Source organism: Ascidia mentula, chromosome 4 (assembly GCF_947561715.1).
Source record: "Ascidia mentula chromosome 4, kaAscMent1.1, whole genome shotgun sequence".
In the NCBI taxonomy this organism is placed as follows: domain Eukaryota; kingdom Metazoa; phylum Chordata; class Ascidiacea; order Phlebobranchia; family Ascidiidae; genus Ascidia; species Ascidia mentula.
Genome location: NC_138569.1, coordinates 15810561 through 15827266, shown reverse-complemented (window position 1 = coordinate 15827266; position 16706 = coordinate 15810561). Strand labels below are relative to the sequence as shown.

Below are 16706 nucleotides of genomic sequence, written 5' to 3'. Positions count from 1 at the left end.
TTACGAAACACTGATACTGTAGATGCGAATTGCTAATGTACATTGGTATTTTTGAGAGGTTTAGTTATTTTGTTCAAAAAATAACAGAGTTTGTATCACATAGATAAATCTAGGTGCTTGCGAATCGCAATATGCAAAATTACAGTGGGTGAAAATGAATGTTGTCATAATTTATCACCAAAAAAAAATCATCCGAGTCGATATGCTACATATTAATTTTGTTTACTCGCGACTACTATATTTAACGGAAATGAAATAAAGCCGCCCAGACATTTACATGTAACCGAACTTGACAGGTGGAGAGATACCAGACAATTACGAGAAAATATTTCCCAAGAAGTTGTTGAACAACGGACGAACTAGCGACATACTGACAACTGAAATTAACCCTGGCGTACGTGTACTGTTGACTGTATTTAAACGCCCTATAGCCTAACGATTTTGTAGTAAGGTGGTAAGGTATTACACATGAGATGGGCTTTCGCATCGAAAAACACAACACGATCCAATTGTTTGGCTGCTTTATCGAAAAAAATACTCTTGTGTCAGTACAAAACGCAAATTCCATACATATTTATGTCCAATAAATACTTGTATATCGTTTCCCAAAGGGGTCCGTTAGCGTTCTTACTGGAATTTTGTGAGCCTTTATATTGTCAACGTTAAATGTAGCAATGAAGCCTATAACTACGTCATTCTAGTGGAAAGTTTTTGTCAAACATTCCAGGCAGGTGATGGACTGCATGTAGAGTCATGCAGATATCAATTGGAGTTTGAGGGAAAAACTTACGTCATTACGTTAGATCTGAATGTTGGGTTGATTGGAGGAAAGTTAACTGCTGCCGAGGATGGCACCAACAGACAAGCTTCATTGCTCAATAAAGAGGTTTAGTTTTCAACATAAAATTAAACTGGACCGAAATATTTGTAAAGCTAAACTGATATAACATTATTTAACAGGATTTGGATTTTAGTCAGTACTTGGGTTCAGCGCATGTTCAAGGAGATCAAAATAAGTCGTGGGACGCCTGGTTCGACATCAAGGACGTTATAATGTGAGTTATATATGAAAGTAATGTATGTAGTATACCACATACAATGTTTAACCTACTGCATATGCCAATGTTTACGAAACTCCTGTGAAAAAGAACTTTACATTTAACCTAAATATATCATTTTGTTGGAATTGGGAATTGACCCTTTGATCTTACGAATCCTCATCTTCTTCCCGAACTTCAGCGGTGCTATCATGACACCTGATATAATTACAATAATGCCCCATGAAAATGGACACATCGCCTACCGTCAATCTGCCACTAAAACAGGAGATGAATTTGTTTGTGGGTCGAACTATTTGGACGACCAACCACCACTGGAAATGCCAATTGGCGTGCCTGAAGGCAAGTAGAGTACAGGATTTAAATGCTTTATTGTCATGTGATCTGTTGAAGTTATCGGTGGGTGTATGTGTCAATCCTATAGTAACACGCTGACCTTAAATAAAACAAGAAAAAATAAAACAAGAAAACAAAATCTTCCCAGTATTATACATTTATTGACAAGCTTGTTGTTTCGTTATTTGGTTACAGGTTTTCCATCCTACGATGGAATGACGGGACCAATTAGAATAAAACGAGACATTTCGACAAAAACAAAATACGTTGAAACGATTTTCATTGTACCTCAAGCGTTGGTAAGTTCGCAAAACATACAATGACGTAAAACGTATCGGTAACACGAATATCTCCAATTTTCTTATGACCTGACAGAGACCAGAGGATTCATTTGACAGAATTTTCCGTGTATTTGTAATTGAAGCCAATGTTAACAAATAACCTCAAGACACATAATAAAATCACCATTATTGTTGTAGTACCAACAATTCGGCGCCTCCATATCTGCCATTACAACAGAGATACTTCGTCTTGCAAATGGGGTCGACTGTTATTACAAGCCACTGGATATTCGTATAGTTGTGCAACACATCGAGTATTTCAGCTCAGCTAACCCTGATCCGTTCGTCGTTGATCCGGACGATTTGCAGGCGGTGAACGACTAAGTTACAAACTGTCTGAATAATTTAAAGTTATATTTCAATAAGACAGAAACTGACGATGTCAAATAGGCGAAATTGACATTTCTATTTTTAATAAAAGATCATTCTAACGCTGATCGTCCACTTCGTCACTAGTTTCAGTTTTAGCAATACCATTCTTTGAATTAACAAAGAAAAACAAAATATCACAAAAATTTGACAGTGGTAGTTGGGGTATAAATTTTTCTCACTTAATTGTAATCCAGAGCTTTTTCGGCGCCGAAAACTACATAAAGAACCGGAGGTACTTCGATCCAGCTGATTCCCCTTGGAAAACTTTTGATCATGTCGTGTTATTCAATGCCGGCTTCTACGTCCTCAGAGTAGGAATGGGAGTTGCTCTGGGTGTCGCGAGAGTTGGATCAATGTGCTCCGCCCACTCCCTCTCCTACAACGCGGTACATGGAGTGACCATGCAGTTACAGTATAATGTTTATAAATGGCGCGGTAACACGGAATGAAATCTTACGATTATTTGCTAGTTTGATAAAAATTTGTCGTTGTGTATCACTAGATTTTTTCCGAAATTTTAGTACAACAACGGGTTAAATGACGCTACCATTCGGACAATGCTGGCGTCACACGAAATTGGACATTCTTTCGGACTATTTCACAACGAAGTTTATCCACAAGCTTGTGACTGCGGCGACACGAACTGCGTCATGAACGCTGCGGTGGCGTTGTAAGTTTTACCATCTGTCGAATGATCAACATATTTATAACTCAAGCACTAAGCGATTGGCGTGATAGAATATACAGCCTATATTACATTACTTGCCGAAGCGACATTACTAGAACTGCGTACAATCAAAACAGTTTGATGAAGACTCGCTTTTAGACATGTGTTAAAAATATATGGTTAGATTTGTTTGTAAAATATTACACCGATTAGTAAAACTTGTCTTGTGACGCTATATTGTGGTGTGCTTGATATCCAAACAGTTGATTAGGATCTCCTGAACGTTTCATAACTTGTGTTATCGAATCCAAGTAATAAACATTTTTAAAAGCAGTATCAAAATCCTATTCCCAATTCATGTAACTGCTGCGATTATACTTTTTCCTCCAACTTTAAATATCGCCATTTTCTCTAACTTGCATACTGCAATCACTTATATAAATTTTCAGTCCAATTGCAACGAAATGGACGAACTGCAGCACGCAATCCATATTTCAAGAGATTCAATACAGCAGTGGTCACTGCCTTCTGAACGTTCCAGAAACTTCGTTACTCCAGCAGATTAGCTCGTGCGGCAACAGGTTTTTGGAGCCAGGAGAGGACTGCGACTGTGGCACTGTATCTGAATGTGAAAGGTTAGTCAATTCTTTCTCATTTTATCCACATTTCAGACGCTATGAAAGACAGTTTGCTGGTTAATTAGAAAAATTTGGCCAAGTGAACAAGTCAAGCAAGATTAAAATTTTCTGGAAATTAACGGCAACTAAGTAATTATGATCCCTTGTTTTATCTCAACCTGTTCATGTTGGTTCAGTGCTTGCTGCAACCCACGTACGTGCCTATTGTACGACTTCGCTGAATGCGACGGAAGCTACACATGCTGTGATGCTTCCACGTGTCAAATTGCTGCTGCTGGCACGTTGTGTAGACAACTTTGTGACGATGACTGCGACCTGCCCGAGTATTGCGACGGAACAAATTTCGCGGTATGGAACAGTCGCAAGAATATTTTACACGAGTTTGGTTATTGGCCCTTTTTGGCAAGACCTTTACATATAGAAGCTACATTTTACCAAAATAATGTTATCACAGTGTCCCGATGATAGACATGCTGAGGACGGCGTTCTTTGCAATTCCGGTTTGGACCGGTGCAAAGGCGGATATTGTTTAACACGCACCCGGCAGTGCCTACTAATGCTAGGTCAAGGTACCTATTTTACCAACGTTGTATAATATGAACTTCATTATAGATCGTGAGTATGCTTGTTTTTTTTTATAGGTGTCGGGGTAGCAGAGGCGCCGATCGAATGTTACGCCGTGAACGTACTTGGCACTCAATTTGGAAACTGTGGTGTCAATGAGACTGGATCGTACGTCGCGTGTGGTGCCACGTATGTAACATCAATGTTGCCTCTCCTTAGTGTTTGATCAAGTACATCATGTTAATTACGTACAGAAATATCCTGTGCGGAAAATTGTTCTGCGATGGTGCTATGTCTAACAACCGACCCCTGAGCGGCGATGGGCAACAGGGCTTTTTTAATTACACGAATGGTCCTATATGCTATATGTATATTGAACCACCTCTGCCTGGTATATTTGACTATAGCTACGTTCAAGACGGAAGTGAATGCAACTCAAATACCGGGGTAAGATAACAGCTGGTGTGGCAGATAAAAGCTGGTGTCAGTTTAGCACGTTATCTACTTGAGTGTGTGGCAATCAGTAAATTGTGATGAATGCAATACGTTTCTGTGTTCAGGTTTGCTTCGAAGGAAATTGTGTGGACAGCGTATCTTTGTGTTCGTCTCCGTGCAACGGGGCAAGTTTTATCGGCAATTATTAACATAGGACTTTTTTTATTCTAAAGAACATAGTTGATCCCAAAAAGTACATTTACAGTGTCAGATAGTCGTATGGTGCAAACAAAGCGCGGGTACGGATTTACGTATTTGCAAAAATAATTTAGACTTGTAACGACGCTGGGAATTGTTTCTGTGCGGAAGGTTTGGCTCCACCGGATTGTTCATCGTCCGGAAATGGCGGCAGTATCGACAGCGGCCCTCCACCACTTTCTTCGCCAAGTTAGTCATACATTGAAAAAACAAGGGTGCTGGTTTACTGATTATCAATGTCATTTTAGATTGCAACTCGCACCCTAAGGCGGTGGATAGTGAAATACTTCATTCCGAATTGGATCTGGAGCTAATCTGCGCACACAAGATGGCCATAAGGTTCACACAATATGCTGTTAACTCATTGCAGCAATCCTCTTTAAGGAAACACATATATTTTATGTCTTCTCTAGTTTCAACTTGTGTCCGTTCATTGCTAGCGGTTACACTGTCGACGATTTGGTGATCATGGCAATGAGCCAAGAGTACGATCCATTTAATCAGGTGAGCGGAACTGACAATTACATGATATTAAATAAAGCGGAATCGCGACTAAATTTATTCTAACAGTCAATTTTACGCAAGCAATGTTTTATATTTTTACGTGAGCAAATACGTTTATAATTTTTAGAACGTTTCAATGCCAGAGGAATGCGTCGCAAAAGCGGAAACGGTTGCGGAGGGAAAAGAATGGAGGGCAAAAATTGTCTTCGACTCCACAGTTTGCAGCGGGGAATCCCCAATAGTGTGTTTTCGTAGTTCTTATTTTTGGCAGCGCATAGTACTTACACTGTAAAAAGGAAATGTGTTTCAAACTGTGCGATTGGATAGGCATGTTTTATCGGTAAATGATGTCTAACCTCCTTGATGAACGTTTCTTTAGATCGACGATAAACATGTGATACGAACTGCAAGATTTCGCGCGATTCGTGGTGGTGCCATGGACGACACAAGAACGATTGCTAGAAAGAAACCCGAGTTCATTTATGACTTCCGAGATGCCAGATGAACAAAACACACTACGCCCAAATCGCAATAAAACCGGAAAAGCTGTACGTATCTGTGTTGGGATCAGACAAATTTAATCACAAGTTTGTTGCACTTGCAGTGTTGAACGGAATGTTTATTTCTTTCAACCGACAGGAGTAAAACAACAGAACTTTTAGTGTATTTTTGAGGATTTCATAGTTTTGCCTTTTGTCACGAACTTTCGTCTCTTTTTCTGTCAAATTTTAACTCACATCCGTAACATAATCCAATGATATCAAAGGAAGCTCTTGTTTTTAGGGTTATCTTTGGATACGAAGATGCGATCGCGAACTACAAAGTCAACAGATTCTTCTTCCGAGACGCTTCGCACACTCAAGAGATAGATTTGGGAACGGACAACATCAGAGTTACTGATCGCGTCTACGTGCTTCTGGAGCTTCAAGACATAGCCGCCAATCTCATTCTACAGGTAACGGTCTATGTCAAGTACTGAACAAACATTTAAATGGGTTTTGTTTGTAGATCCTTAGCTGCTGGATATCTGACTCCGCTGACGAGAACGTGGATCCTATATATCACATTATAACCAGCAGGTTTGATTTTTCACCAATAACCGTTTGTCTCCCTGTGTATTTTTTTTATTTGAATTATTTTCTAGATGTCCTGCCGCAGATCTTCTAGGTGAGTCCGGAGCCAATGCTTTGACTCAAAACTGCGTCTCAAGACAAGCGAAATTTTCCTTTTTGGCATTTAAATATAACAATCGGAATGAGGACCAACAGAACCTCTACCTACATTGTCGTTTGCAAACCTGCCTGGGTGACCACCACGACTGTAGCTGCACTGTAAGTTCATTTTTGGACATTCTATTTAGGTAAACCAAAAGACTGAAAATTATAAAACGTGGATGTCTATTTGTGGCATGAGTATACTGTGGATCACATTTTTGCCTCGATGCCTTTTCGCACATACTAGTTTTTTCTTGCAAATGTTTGCAGTATTTTCGTTTTAGTTAGGTGTATGTTGTGAATGCGACAACGTCTTCGAAAGTAATTTACTGCGTTTGCTAATACAGACATGCAGCAAGCGCAAAAAGAGGAGAAGCTTCCGTGATTGGACAGATAATGCTGAACGGATCGAAACAATGGGACCACTTTTGTTCAGATAATGAACTACTTTGTTAGTAAAGTGTGGGAACAAGCATAGATCCCAATAAAATACATATGACATAGTAGTGTATTGATACAGGACTATTTGTGTATTTGACTTCCAGAGGATTGTGGATAAAACGCGCAAAAAACATTCACTTACAGTCAATGTCGTACTAATACGGCGCAAATTTTCTGAAAAGCGTTTGTTTTTAGTTGCGATTGTTTTTCCAATTTCAGAATATTTTCTGAGTTGCTACGTACTGTAAGTGAATGTTTATTGCGCGTTTTATCCGCAATCCTTTGAAAGTTAAATTATCTATAGAAAGTCAAATGGCAAAACCTTATCAATATTGCCTGATAAACCTAAACACCAAAAATGCTGCAGTTTGGTTTATTTGGAACTCGTGTTAGTATCGGATTATAGAAACAAAATCGTGTTACACATTATATTTTGTGCAAAAGGCTCCGGATTATTTTTTTTATTTAAAAGTTACATTTATCCTTGGTTTAACAAAAAGCGGAGAAGCTGCTGGAGAAGATTTAGTTGCTGTTGGGTAAATTGACGCCGAGGAGAGGTCCTTGGCTTCACGGTGCTTTTGGCATCTTTATTCTGGCAACGCCGGCGACAGGCCGTGTATTTTCGACCCTCGGCGAAGCTCTTGAAGCCGCCGGTAGGTACACATTGGTCAGTGCATGTAGAGCAGTCGAATTCTTCCTGTTGCTGCGGCCTGGCCTGCTGAAGCTGTTCTCGTGTGCAGTCTCCTGGATTTTGTCCAACTTGTTGTTGTCCACCAATAAAACTAAAGAAGTTAAACGCGCCGTTTTGTGTCGGTCTTTGACTATTTCCTTTCTTTTCATCTCGACACTGTCCACCAGGTCCACCTTGGCCACCAAACGGTCCCCCAGATGGTCTGCCCTGACCATAAGTTGGTCGGCCCTGACCGAAAGGTGGTCTTCCCTGACCGAAAGATGGTCTGCCTTGGCCGAAAGGTGGTCTTCCCTGGCCAAAAGGTGGTCGGCCCTGACCGAAAGCTGGTCGGCCCTGACCGAAGGGTGGTCTTCCACCGTTAAATTCTGGTCGGTTTTCGGAGTCTTCATGACCTTCACTCTCTTCCGGGCCTTTGCCTGCTCCCCTGCCACGTGTGCATCCTGGTGGCTCGGTACGACCACATTCCATGCAATCACAGCATCTAAGTGATAAAAACACAAATAGTTTTACACCAAGAAAAGGAAATGAAAATAACAAGATTTTTATTTACGTGGTTATCACCGGGCAGCACGAGTTTACCCAGAAACGTACTGTAGACTTTCAGACAGCAGTTTGTTGGGTTTAGAAGTTTTTATTGACATCAGTCGCCACAATTTGATTTACCAACCTTGGCTTGAGGGGAATTCCCTTGAAGCAAGGTATGACGTAATCCTGTCCACCACTTGCCGCATGCTGAGAAACGTACCTGTACTGCGTTGGCTCATTGTCGGGCTGCGCAATATTACAAGTGTTACGGTGAAAAAAAAACAACAATCAAAATGTGATTTTTTGCGCCTCACCATGAAACCGCCGCACTCGTCCAAGGATTGAGTTACCCCTCCGTATTCGGCCGAATCATATACGGCGAAACCGTCTTCTGCCACACCAATAATGTGTGCTATGCCGTTGTCAGGAACTCCCATGCAACTGGTAATAAAAACACGTTGTTAAATATATTTGCAAAATATAGGACAATTAGTCACCTTTTTAGTTCATTGCCACAACCTTTTATATCAATCTTCAATATGTCAGTTTGGTAAAAAAATTTACGCATATTTTACGAGAGATTATGCTTGCCAATCTGATTATCCAAAACCGTAATATCGACATTTTGCTGCATGATTATTGCTTGATGTGCTGCACAAACTTCCACGAAACTCACGTAGTGTTAGGTGCTCGATGAAAGTGGTATTCGCCGTGTGGACTTGGATGGCCGTTGCAGTTGTCAAACGTACCCTCCGGCATCACGTTAACGTCTACGCAGTCGGCCTCAAAGTGGTTGTAGAATGGCGTTCCGCTTGTGGCAAACCCTGCAATAGCATTTCTTGTCTTTTATAAGATCCTTGACATGCTATTTTAAAGTGTTTTTATGTAGCTGTTTGATACAAACAAAGTCTACTCTTTCATTATTATATATGCATGCCAGGCAAAAAATATATTACAATGATTTGATTTCCAAGCAACTAATGTGAGTAAGTTTAATGCCAATAAAGACTAGATATATTAAACCATAGATTTCTGGAATGCTCTCAAACGTGCACCGTATCTCTGACAGCAATAATAGCACAACATTTCTCCATTTAGATTTCCAGACAATCAATGTCTTACCGACTGATCCCATCGGGGTGCAGTAGGTCTCGTTGAGGGAAGCGGATGGGTTGCGTGGGATTTCCATGCTCCTCTCACGCCGGCAGATTCTCGCGTTCGGACGACAGCAATTCATATCAGTGTTGTAGCAATCGCCTGTACATTTACAATGTTTTCATAATCTCTAAAGCTAAATTAGGATCCTTGAGACTTACTTGTGTCGTGTTCAGGAATACCACTGATGTTGATCACATAATTACCAGCATCATTTATTTCGATGGTGAATGCGCTGGTGTTTCTGATCGACTGGTGCAAGTTGTACTTCAAGATATAATACTCTTGCTCGGTAAGAGCTAACGCACATGTTGCAGTACCAATCAGCAGAACTAGCTGAACAATTGAGAACGACATGCCTTCTATTGAAGTTGAAGTGCTGATCAGTAACAAAGGCTGCTGATTACACTGCTTATGCTGGGAGAGTCTGGTGGGGCGACTTTTATACCCTAAGTTTGAACGCCAAATGTATCTCCTATTGCCCCGAAGCAAATTATCGCCCAAAATACACGATAGCCTCGGGGCTAAAGATAGGATCAATTTTGTCGGCTAAACTGAACGTCACGTCGACAAACGCAGTATGCAATTACCACGTTGAAAAGTGCATGCATGTCGCTTATGAATACTATGTAAGCTGCATTATCACGTATAGCCAATAAGCAGAATGAATTGCCCAAATTATAATCAAGGTAAAAATTGGAAATCAATTAAAGATATATTTTGTTGCAAAATACTTGTAGTTAATTACTTTGAATATGAAAGCCAAGCATATTAGCTTTGGCTTTTATATTTTGGTGTTTATCTGTATACTTTGTAAAAAATCCTAACATACAACTTATTGGAAACTATACCATATTTGGTCTACCAAATGAACATTACTAACCAAAAAACAGTGAAGGCAACCGGATAAAAAGAAGAAAAAAAATTCATTTATTGACAGGTTTAAATTAGAAAATCTTGAAAGTAATGTTATATTTGGAAACGCAGAGCCAAGTTGTATGTTTTTGAAAGCCACAAAAACATACAGCTATTTCGAATGTCGATAATATCGGGTTTGCATCGACAAAGTCTTCTCGGTATTTTAAGGATTTCCGGTCTCCGTTTGTGACGTCGTATTTTGACCTAGCCCGCGGGCACCTTACCTACGTCACGAGGGATTATTTTTACCTTTATGAACCCCCACCTATTAACCTTCACAAAAATTGGGCAAACATTCTTTAGTTTGTCGCTAAATCGGTATTGTCAGTTTTTGCAGAAACAGCACAAAGCGAAAAACATCAACCTATCAAAGTCTCAACCCCTTCCTAAAACACCACCTATTTAACACCGCGGTAAATAAACCGGTAAAAAAAATATTTAACAAGCATATAACAGTCGTTCAGAAAGTCATGTAAAATTTGATTATATGTGTAAGTTATAATTTGTGTTTTCCATCGGTTTTCGAACATCCTTGAACCTCGAAAACAATAGGCCCTAGGCCCTTCTTATTATGGTACAACATGCTTTTGAACCTAGAAAAACTTGTTAAGGTTTGTGCTAGAATACAAACGCGTATGTAGTTTTCCAACGAACCCACGAAAGCGCCAACAATGCAGCCTTGTTCAGCACGGTTGCAATCATGCAAAACGATGTTCTTTGTTAAACTTCCCGATTTATTGTCATTTATCCCGCATTCAAGTCCGAATACAATTCACTGTTGCTTTAACTCATTTTTATTTGCCAAAGTCGATAGGCTTATTTCACATCGACGACGATTTAATTTCCAAATAGGAATGGTCCCATTGTTTCGACTCTCCCACTTGTTGCGGAAGCGTAGTCACTTCGTTTCTTTCTTGTGTCAGTTGAGCATGTCTGTTGGTTTAAACAACATGCTCAATGAAAACACACAACAAAAAGATTCCATGAAACCTAATTTCAACATTGAACTAATAATGGACATTCGTGTTTCGTTCTGCAACAAAATTATAAACGAGATCCTAATTTCTAAGATTTACAATTTTAAGATTTAAAACTTGCTCCCAACAATACTTACAGGGCAGCTACAGTCGTATAAATCTGCTTGACAGGTTTGCAGACGGCAATGCAAGTAGAGTAGTTGCTCTGCCTGACTCCTTCCCACATACTTAAATGCGAGAAATGAGAATTGAGTATGCCCGCCAACACAATTTTGAGTGACATTGTTAGCTTCATTTGCCCCCAGTGCATCTTCCGCTGGACACCTGCCCATTTCAAACGGCATAAGTTTGAAGTTTAAACGGTGGGTTAATTTCGGAATGAAGTTTATATACCTGTTGTCAATGACATTATAAATAGGATTCACGTTCTCGTCTGCACTGTCCGATATCCAACAATCGAGGGTCTGAAACACATTTTATTTATCTTATGTACCCCCTTTATACCGAAAGAAAATGTGAAACACTCGCGATGATACCTGAAGCACAAGGCTGGGATCCGATTCCTGGAGCTCAAGGAGAACATGAATCCGGTCACCAACGTTGATGACGTCATTTTCAACGTCTATTGGTTGAGTGAGCGATAAATCACGAAAGAAAGATCTTCCCACACTGTAGGTCCGATTCGCATCCTCGTATCCCAAAAGAACCCTGTAAATTTATTTATCGTCCAGGTTCACGAACCAGCCTTTGATTATTGTCATAAAAACACGCACAATTTTTCAGGTTTTGTAGCAATTTGGGCATAAAGAGATTTCTCTTGCTTGCATCTAAAGTCGTAGAAGAACTCTGCCCTTTTTCGTACGATGGTGGCCGTTTCATCAATTTCACCTCCTCGAATAGCACGAAATCGTCCCGTTCGGGTCACGTGTGTGGAGTCAATCTAATTAAAATTAAACCGAACCAAATGTTAAACGTTTAGTATCGCAAGCAAAGTGTTTTGAAACATCATGGAGGTATAAGTGGCGTTGTAACCACAGCTAAAGTATTTTGAGCTGCAGTGTGACGATATTTACGATCCTGGCCACATAGGTCGAAACAATGGCTGTCTGCAGCTCACAAACGTCATATTATGGCTCCATTATATGACTAAAGTTTGTTTACCGACTTTGTTTCAGCAAACTCGGTATAAAACTTTTCAGAAACAACCTAAATGCATTACAGTGGCGACTTATGTGTCTTCTCGGCGAACAAACGTTGAAACCAATTTGCGTAACTGGCACTGTCGTACTAGTTCCAGTTTATAATGTGTTTCATGTAAGTAAAAAAACTGTACGCGACAAAATTTCTCACCGTCGGTGCCTCTCCACCACAAACGCGAGCGTCGAACACAATTTTTGCTCTCCAAGGATCGGCTGTATAAGGTTCGGCCTTCGCAACACACTCCAATGGCACGGAGAGATTCTTGGAAAAAATATTTCGATCATAGATAAGTGCGCTTTAAACGGCAACATTACACTTACTCTGCTTAAAGGATCGTACTCTTGGTTTGCCCCAATTATCACCAAATCGTCCACAGAGTATCCGTTGCCAAGGAAAGGGCACAGGTTAAAGCTACAAAACATTACATATGAGGAGTTTTTCAACTCTTAAACTTAGCAAAAAAGAAAACCAATCATATTACATCCACTTTTAATCTGTTTAAGGTGAATAAACATGGGAGATATCAGTCTCCTATACGGCCATACAATTTTTACTGGCTCATATTATAACTTTATTTTATCTTACCCGAGTGCGAAAGAATAACAAGGCCTGTATGATAATAATAGGGGTTCTTAACCACGGGTGGTCGCAGAGAGTGCGTGGAGGCTGAATCATTATTGTGTATGCGGGCCATACCTATCTGCCAAGCTAACCAAAGAAAAGCGGTCAGGGCCCGGGCGAAATTTTTTGACTGGGTAGTGTGTGTTGTATTAAGTACATCATACACCTATTATATGAATAAAACAAAAAGGTACGTTATTTCAAAGGGTTACTGCTAAAAAATGATTTAGAATCACAACTTTAAATACTTCAAGATAGAAATATACAAGGATTTAAAACCGTGTCTTTATGTTGTGTGTGAACTATGATAGATAGTTTTCGCTTGAAGGGTGGGTAGAGTTCTTGTATTGAGGCAAACACGATGCATGGAGTTTGTTCTCGAATCGTGTTGATGGAAATCGCGTTGCGATAAGCAGCATGCAATTGCTATAACTCAGACATGTCAGAGGGTTTAACGCAAACCTAATTTCAATCTTCTGACTGCATACTAGTTGCATTTCTAGTTCGGATCGAAGAGTTTCAGCATCAGTCGCTTTGCTGTACGAACCGCAGTCTAAAAATGGGTGAATTTAATAATTGGATGAATAATATTTGAAAACTCGGGTCACGAACTTTGCATGGCGGGCGTCGGTGGAGGTCCGCTGTCGATACTGCCGCCATTTCCGGCAGATGTACAATCCGGTGGAGCCAAACCATCAGCACAGAAACAGTTCCCAGCGTCGTTGCAAGTCTTAAAAAAGAGGGTTATATGCGTTTCTCGTGCAAGCGGGCGGAATAAAATTCTTACCCCGTTACATGGGTTTGTACACAAGGATGTACTTATGTAGCACGCTCCCTCAAAACAAACCTGTAAAAACGTTTATTTTTTCAGTTAATGCAGAAATGCGGAAAAATCGCAGCCTACTCGTTTGAATTGGAATAATAATCGATTTTGTTTATATTAGCTGAGAAACTCACCCCTCGGTTAAAATAGCACGCACTGCCATCTTGTACATAGCTGTAGTCGAAAACACCTGGCAGCGGGGGTTCGATGTACAGATAACACCTGTAGCCGTCAGATGCAAATGTAAGACTGCCTCTCGAACCTTCTCTGCTTGCCGGCCTGAAAGTATTTCCAGCGCCTTCGCAGAACAGTTTTCCGCATAACTGGTCTCTGCTCACAAACACAGGAAGATAGCGATATGCAGAAACAGCTTTTTAGCTGACTTACACTGAACTGCAGGCCTTGTACGACCCATCAGCGTTGACACCACAGTTTCCAAACCGATCGCCCCTTGCGTTTGCAAGATAGCACCGATCCTGTGCTGCGGTAATGCCAGTGTCTGTGGACATAGACGTCGATATAGGGGTCACCCCTCACAAACAAACAGGGGTGACAACGCATGGATTGTCACCCCTGGATTTCGTTTAATTTAAAAATTATTGCCACAAAAAACACATATATTATATGCTTGCTTGTGCACTGCTTTTATAAGAGACTGACTGTTAAACAACTTTATTCGCACGAGCTTTCGCGAGATTGATCTCGCTTCATCAGGTGCAGCAAAAAAAAAAAAAAAAAAAAAAGCAAGCATATAGTCATAGATCAGAGACAGACACGACAAACTGAAGAAATTGACATATATTATACTATGCGTTAAGCTAAATCTGTATTGTCACCGTTATAATCAGGACAAACACAAGTGTCTCGTGGATTGTTACTAAACGAAGTGGCACGAAACAGAATTTGCGTCTTTTACCGATGTTTGGGGCGATACGACTGACGACATGTTTTTTGCGTATTTCCAAAACCTGAAAAAGTCACCCTTAATATTTTACAAAACGTTAAAAAGTCGACGCCTGTGGGTGATATTGTTACCAACGGTGTCATTGTCAAACGTGCCAAATGTTATTGAGTATAGAATATATATGTCACCTCCACCAAGTATATGATGACACTGTCGGGTACGCGTCAAACAGTATCCGTCTTTGCATCGATCCAAATTTGAATTGCAAAGAGCCCCGTCTTCCGCGTGCCTGTCTTCCGGGCACTAAAAGGGTTAACAAGTGTTTCCACCATAAAAAAATATACTTTCAGACAATTACACGAGGATCACTGGCAGACTAAACCTGTCATTAACTTGTGACTTCGCGATGTGCGTTATTTTTAGGAGTCAAACTTCGATTGGGAATATACGGCATTGAATATAAATTGGTTTAAAACGAATAACTCTATTATAGAAAGGTTTTAACGTAACTCTCTAAATCATTGTAGACCCCTTTTCGAAACACATATTATTTAAATTTTTACGACGTTATTTCTCAAAATTGAACAAAAAAAGTTTCCAATTTTCACATATTCGTATGAAAAAGAAATGTTATTCTTCATACAGTGGAGTTAACTCCGTTGCAATACTCGGGTAGATCACAGTCATTGTCGCAGAGTTGTCTGCACAACGTGCCAGCAGCAGCAATTTGACACGTGGAAGCATCACAGCATGCGTGGCTTCCGTCGCATTGAGCGAAGGTATGCAACTGACACGTCAGAGGGTTGCAGCAAGCACTGAAAGAGAATTGATTCGTTTTGTTGCATGTTTTCATGCTAAGGCTAATTGGAAACTTCTTTCAGGTATATACTACAAGACATTAAAAACAAAAACGAAAAGGTACACCGATGTTATTCCAATATAACTGGTATGGTTTAAAACTACTTACCTTTCACATTCAGATACAGTGCCACAGTCACACTCTTCTCCTTGTTCCAAGTATTTGTTGCCGCACGAGCTAATCTGCTGAAGCAACGAAGTTTCTGGAACGTTTAAAAGGCAGTGACCACTGCTGTATTGAATTTCATCAGTCATTGATTGGGTGCTGCAATTCGTCCATTTCGTTGCATATGGACTGTAAACATAGTTAAAATACACTTTTAAATCATTTTCTTTTGCGTGCTTTTGAATCCCTTAAATTAAAATAAGAATTGCTCATGATTACAAACGGATTTACTTACAAACCCACAAATGCATCCATAATGCAGTTTTGTTCACCGCAGTTGCAAACTGAACTGTATACTTCGTTGTGAATTAGACCAATCGAATGTCCAATCTCGTGTGCCGTGACCACGGACCGACGAATATTGTCATCAAGTGAGTTTTGGTACTAAAATTGAAAAAGTGCGGTTATTTTTTGGTATTCTTCATAATTGCACAAAACTAGGGCAATGAACGGTCATTTCTACAATGTAATATGCAACGCATGAAGTATATGCCTTTTATCAACAAAATTTTCGTTCTACCCTTCTTTGTCGAGCGTTTAGTAGCAATGCGTGACAATAGCTTCTCTTGGTTAGAAGCATGAAGCAACCACACATAATAAATTGCAAACACAATAAATGAACGTACAGTTGATACAGTGGTACATTCATTTACCGCAACGTATGACAGAGAGTGAGCAGAACACATCGTCTGAAGTCTCGCCACTCCTAAAACTATACTATTATCGTCCGCAATTTCAACGAAGGAATGACCGTTCAGCACCACAACGTGATCATAATCTTTCCATGGAGACCCCACTGGATCCAAATACCTTCTGTTTTTAATGTACGCTTCTGCTGTGTTTAGAGTCTGAAAACACGCGAAATCATCCATGTTAGTTAATCTGTTTACCTAATTTAGTCAAAGTCAATATTTTAAGCACAACACAAATCTAATCCAGTTTCAGAAAAAGGCAAAACTTAGCTATTGTCAGAAGGACTGTGTGCTTAAAGATTACCTGACTATAGTCGTTTAGGTCAATTGTGAAAGGATTTGGATTTG

At 40.0% G+C, this 16706-nt stretch overlaps 2 protein-coding genes across 2 annotated transcripts; one reads left to right on the top strand and one right to left on the bottom strand.

The window, feature by feature from the left end:
• Positions 1–5652: 5652 nt before the first annotated feature.
• On the top strand, positions 5653–6827 carry LOC145898165 (ZP domain-containing protein-like). Its single transcript, XM_082986597.1, has 5 exons — positions 5653–5721; positions 5957–6128; positions 6182–6252; positions 6318–6504; positions 6735–6827. The coding sequence occupies exons 1-5, from the start codon at positions 5675–5677 to the stop codon at positions 6825–6827; spliced, it is 570 nt and encodes a 189-aa protein (XP_082842723.1). The 5' UTR covers positions 5653–5674.
• A 367-nt stretch (positions 6828–7194) lies between these two features.
• On the bottom strand, positions 7195–9657 carry LOC145898933 (uncharacterized). The gene is made up of 6 exons (XM_082987608.1): positions 9361–9657; positions 9167–9301; positions 8721–8868; positions 8359–8485; positions 8187–8290; positions 7195–8000 (listed from the first exon to the last, which is right to left on the bottom strand). The coding sequence occupies exons 1-6, from the start codon at positions 9554–9556 to the stop codon at positions 7307–7309; spliced, it is 1404 nt and encodes a 467-aa protein (XP_082843734.1). The 5' UTR covers positions 9557–9657; the 3' UTR covers positions 7195–7306.
• Positions 9658–16706: the final 7049 nt, after the last annotated feature.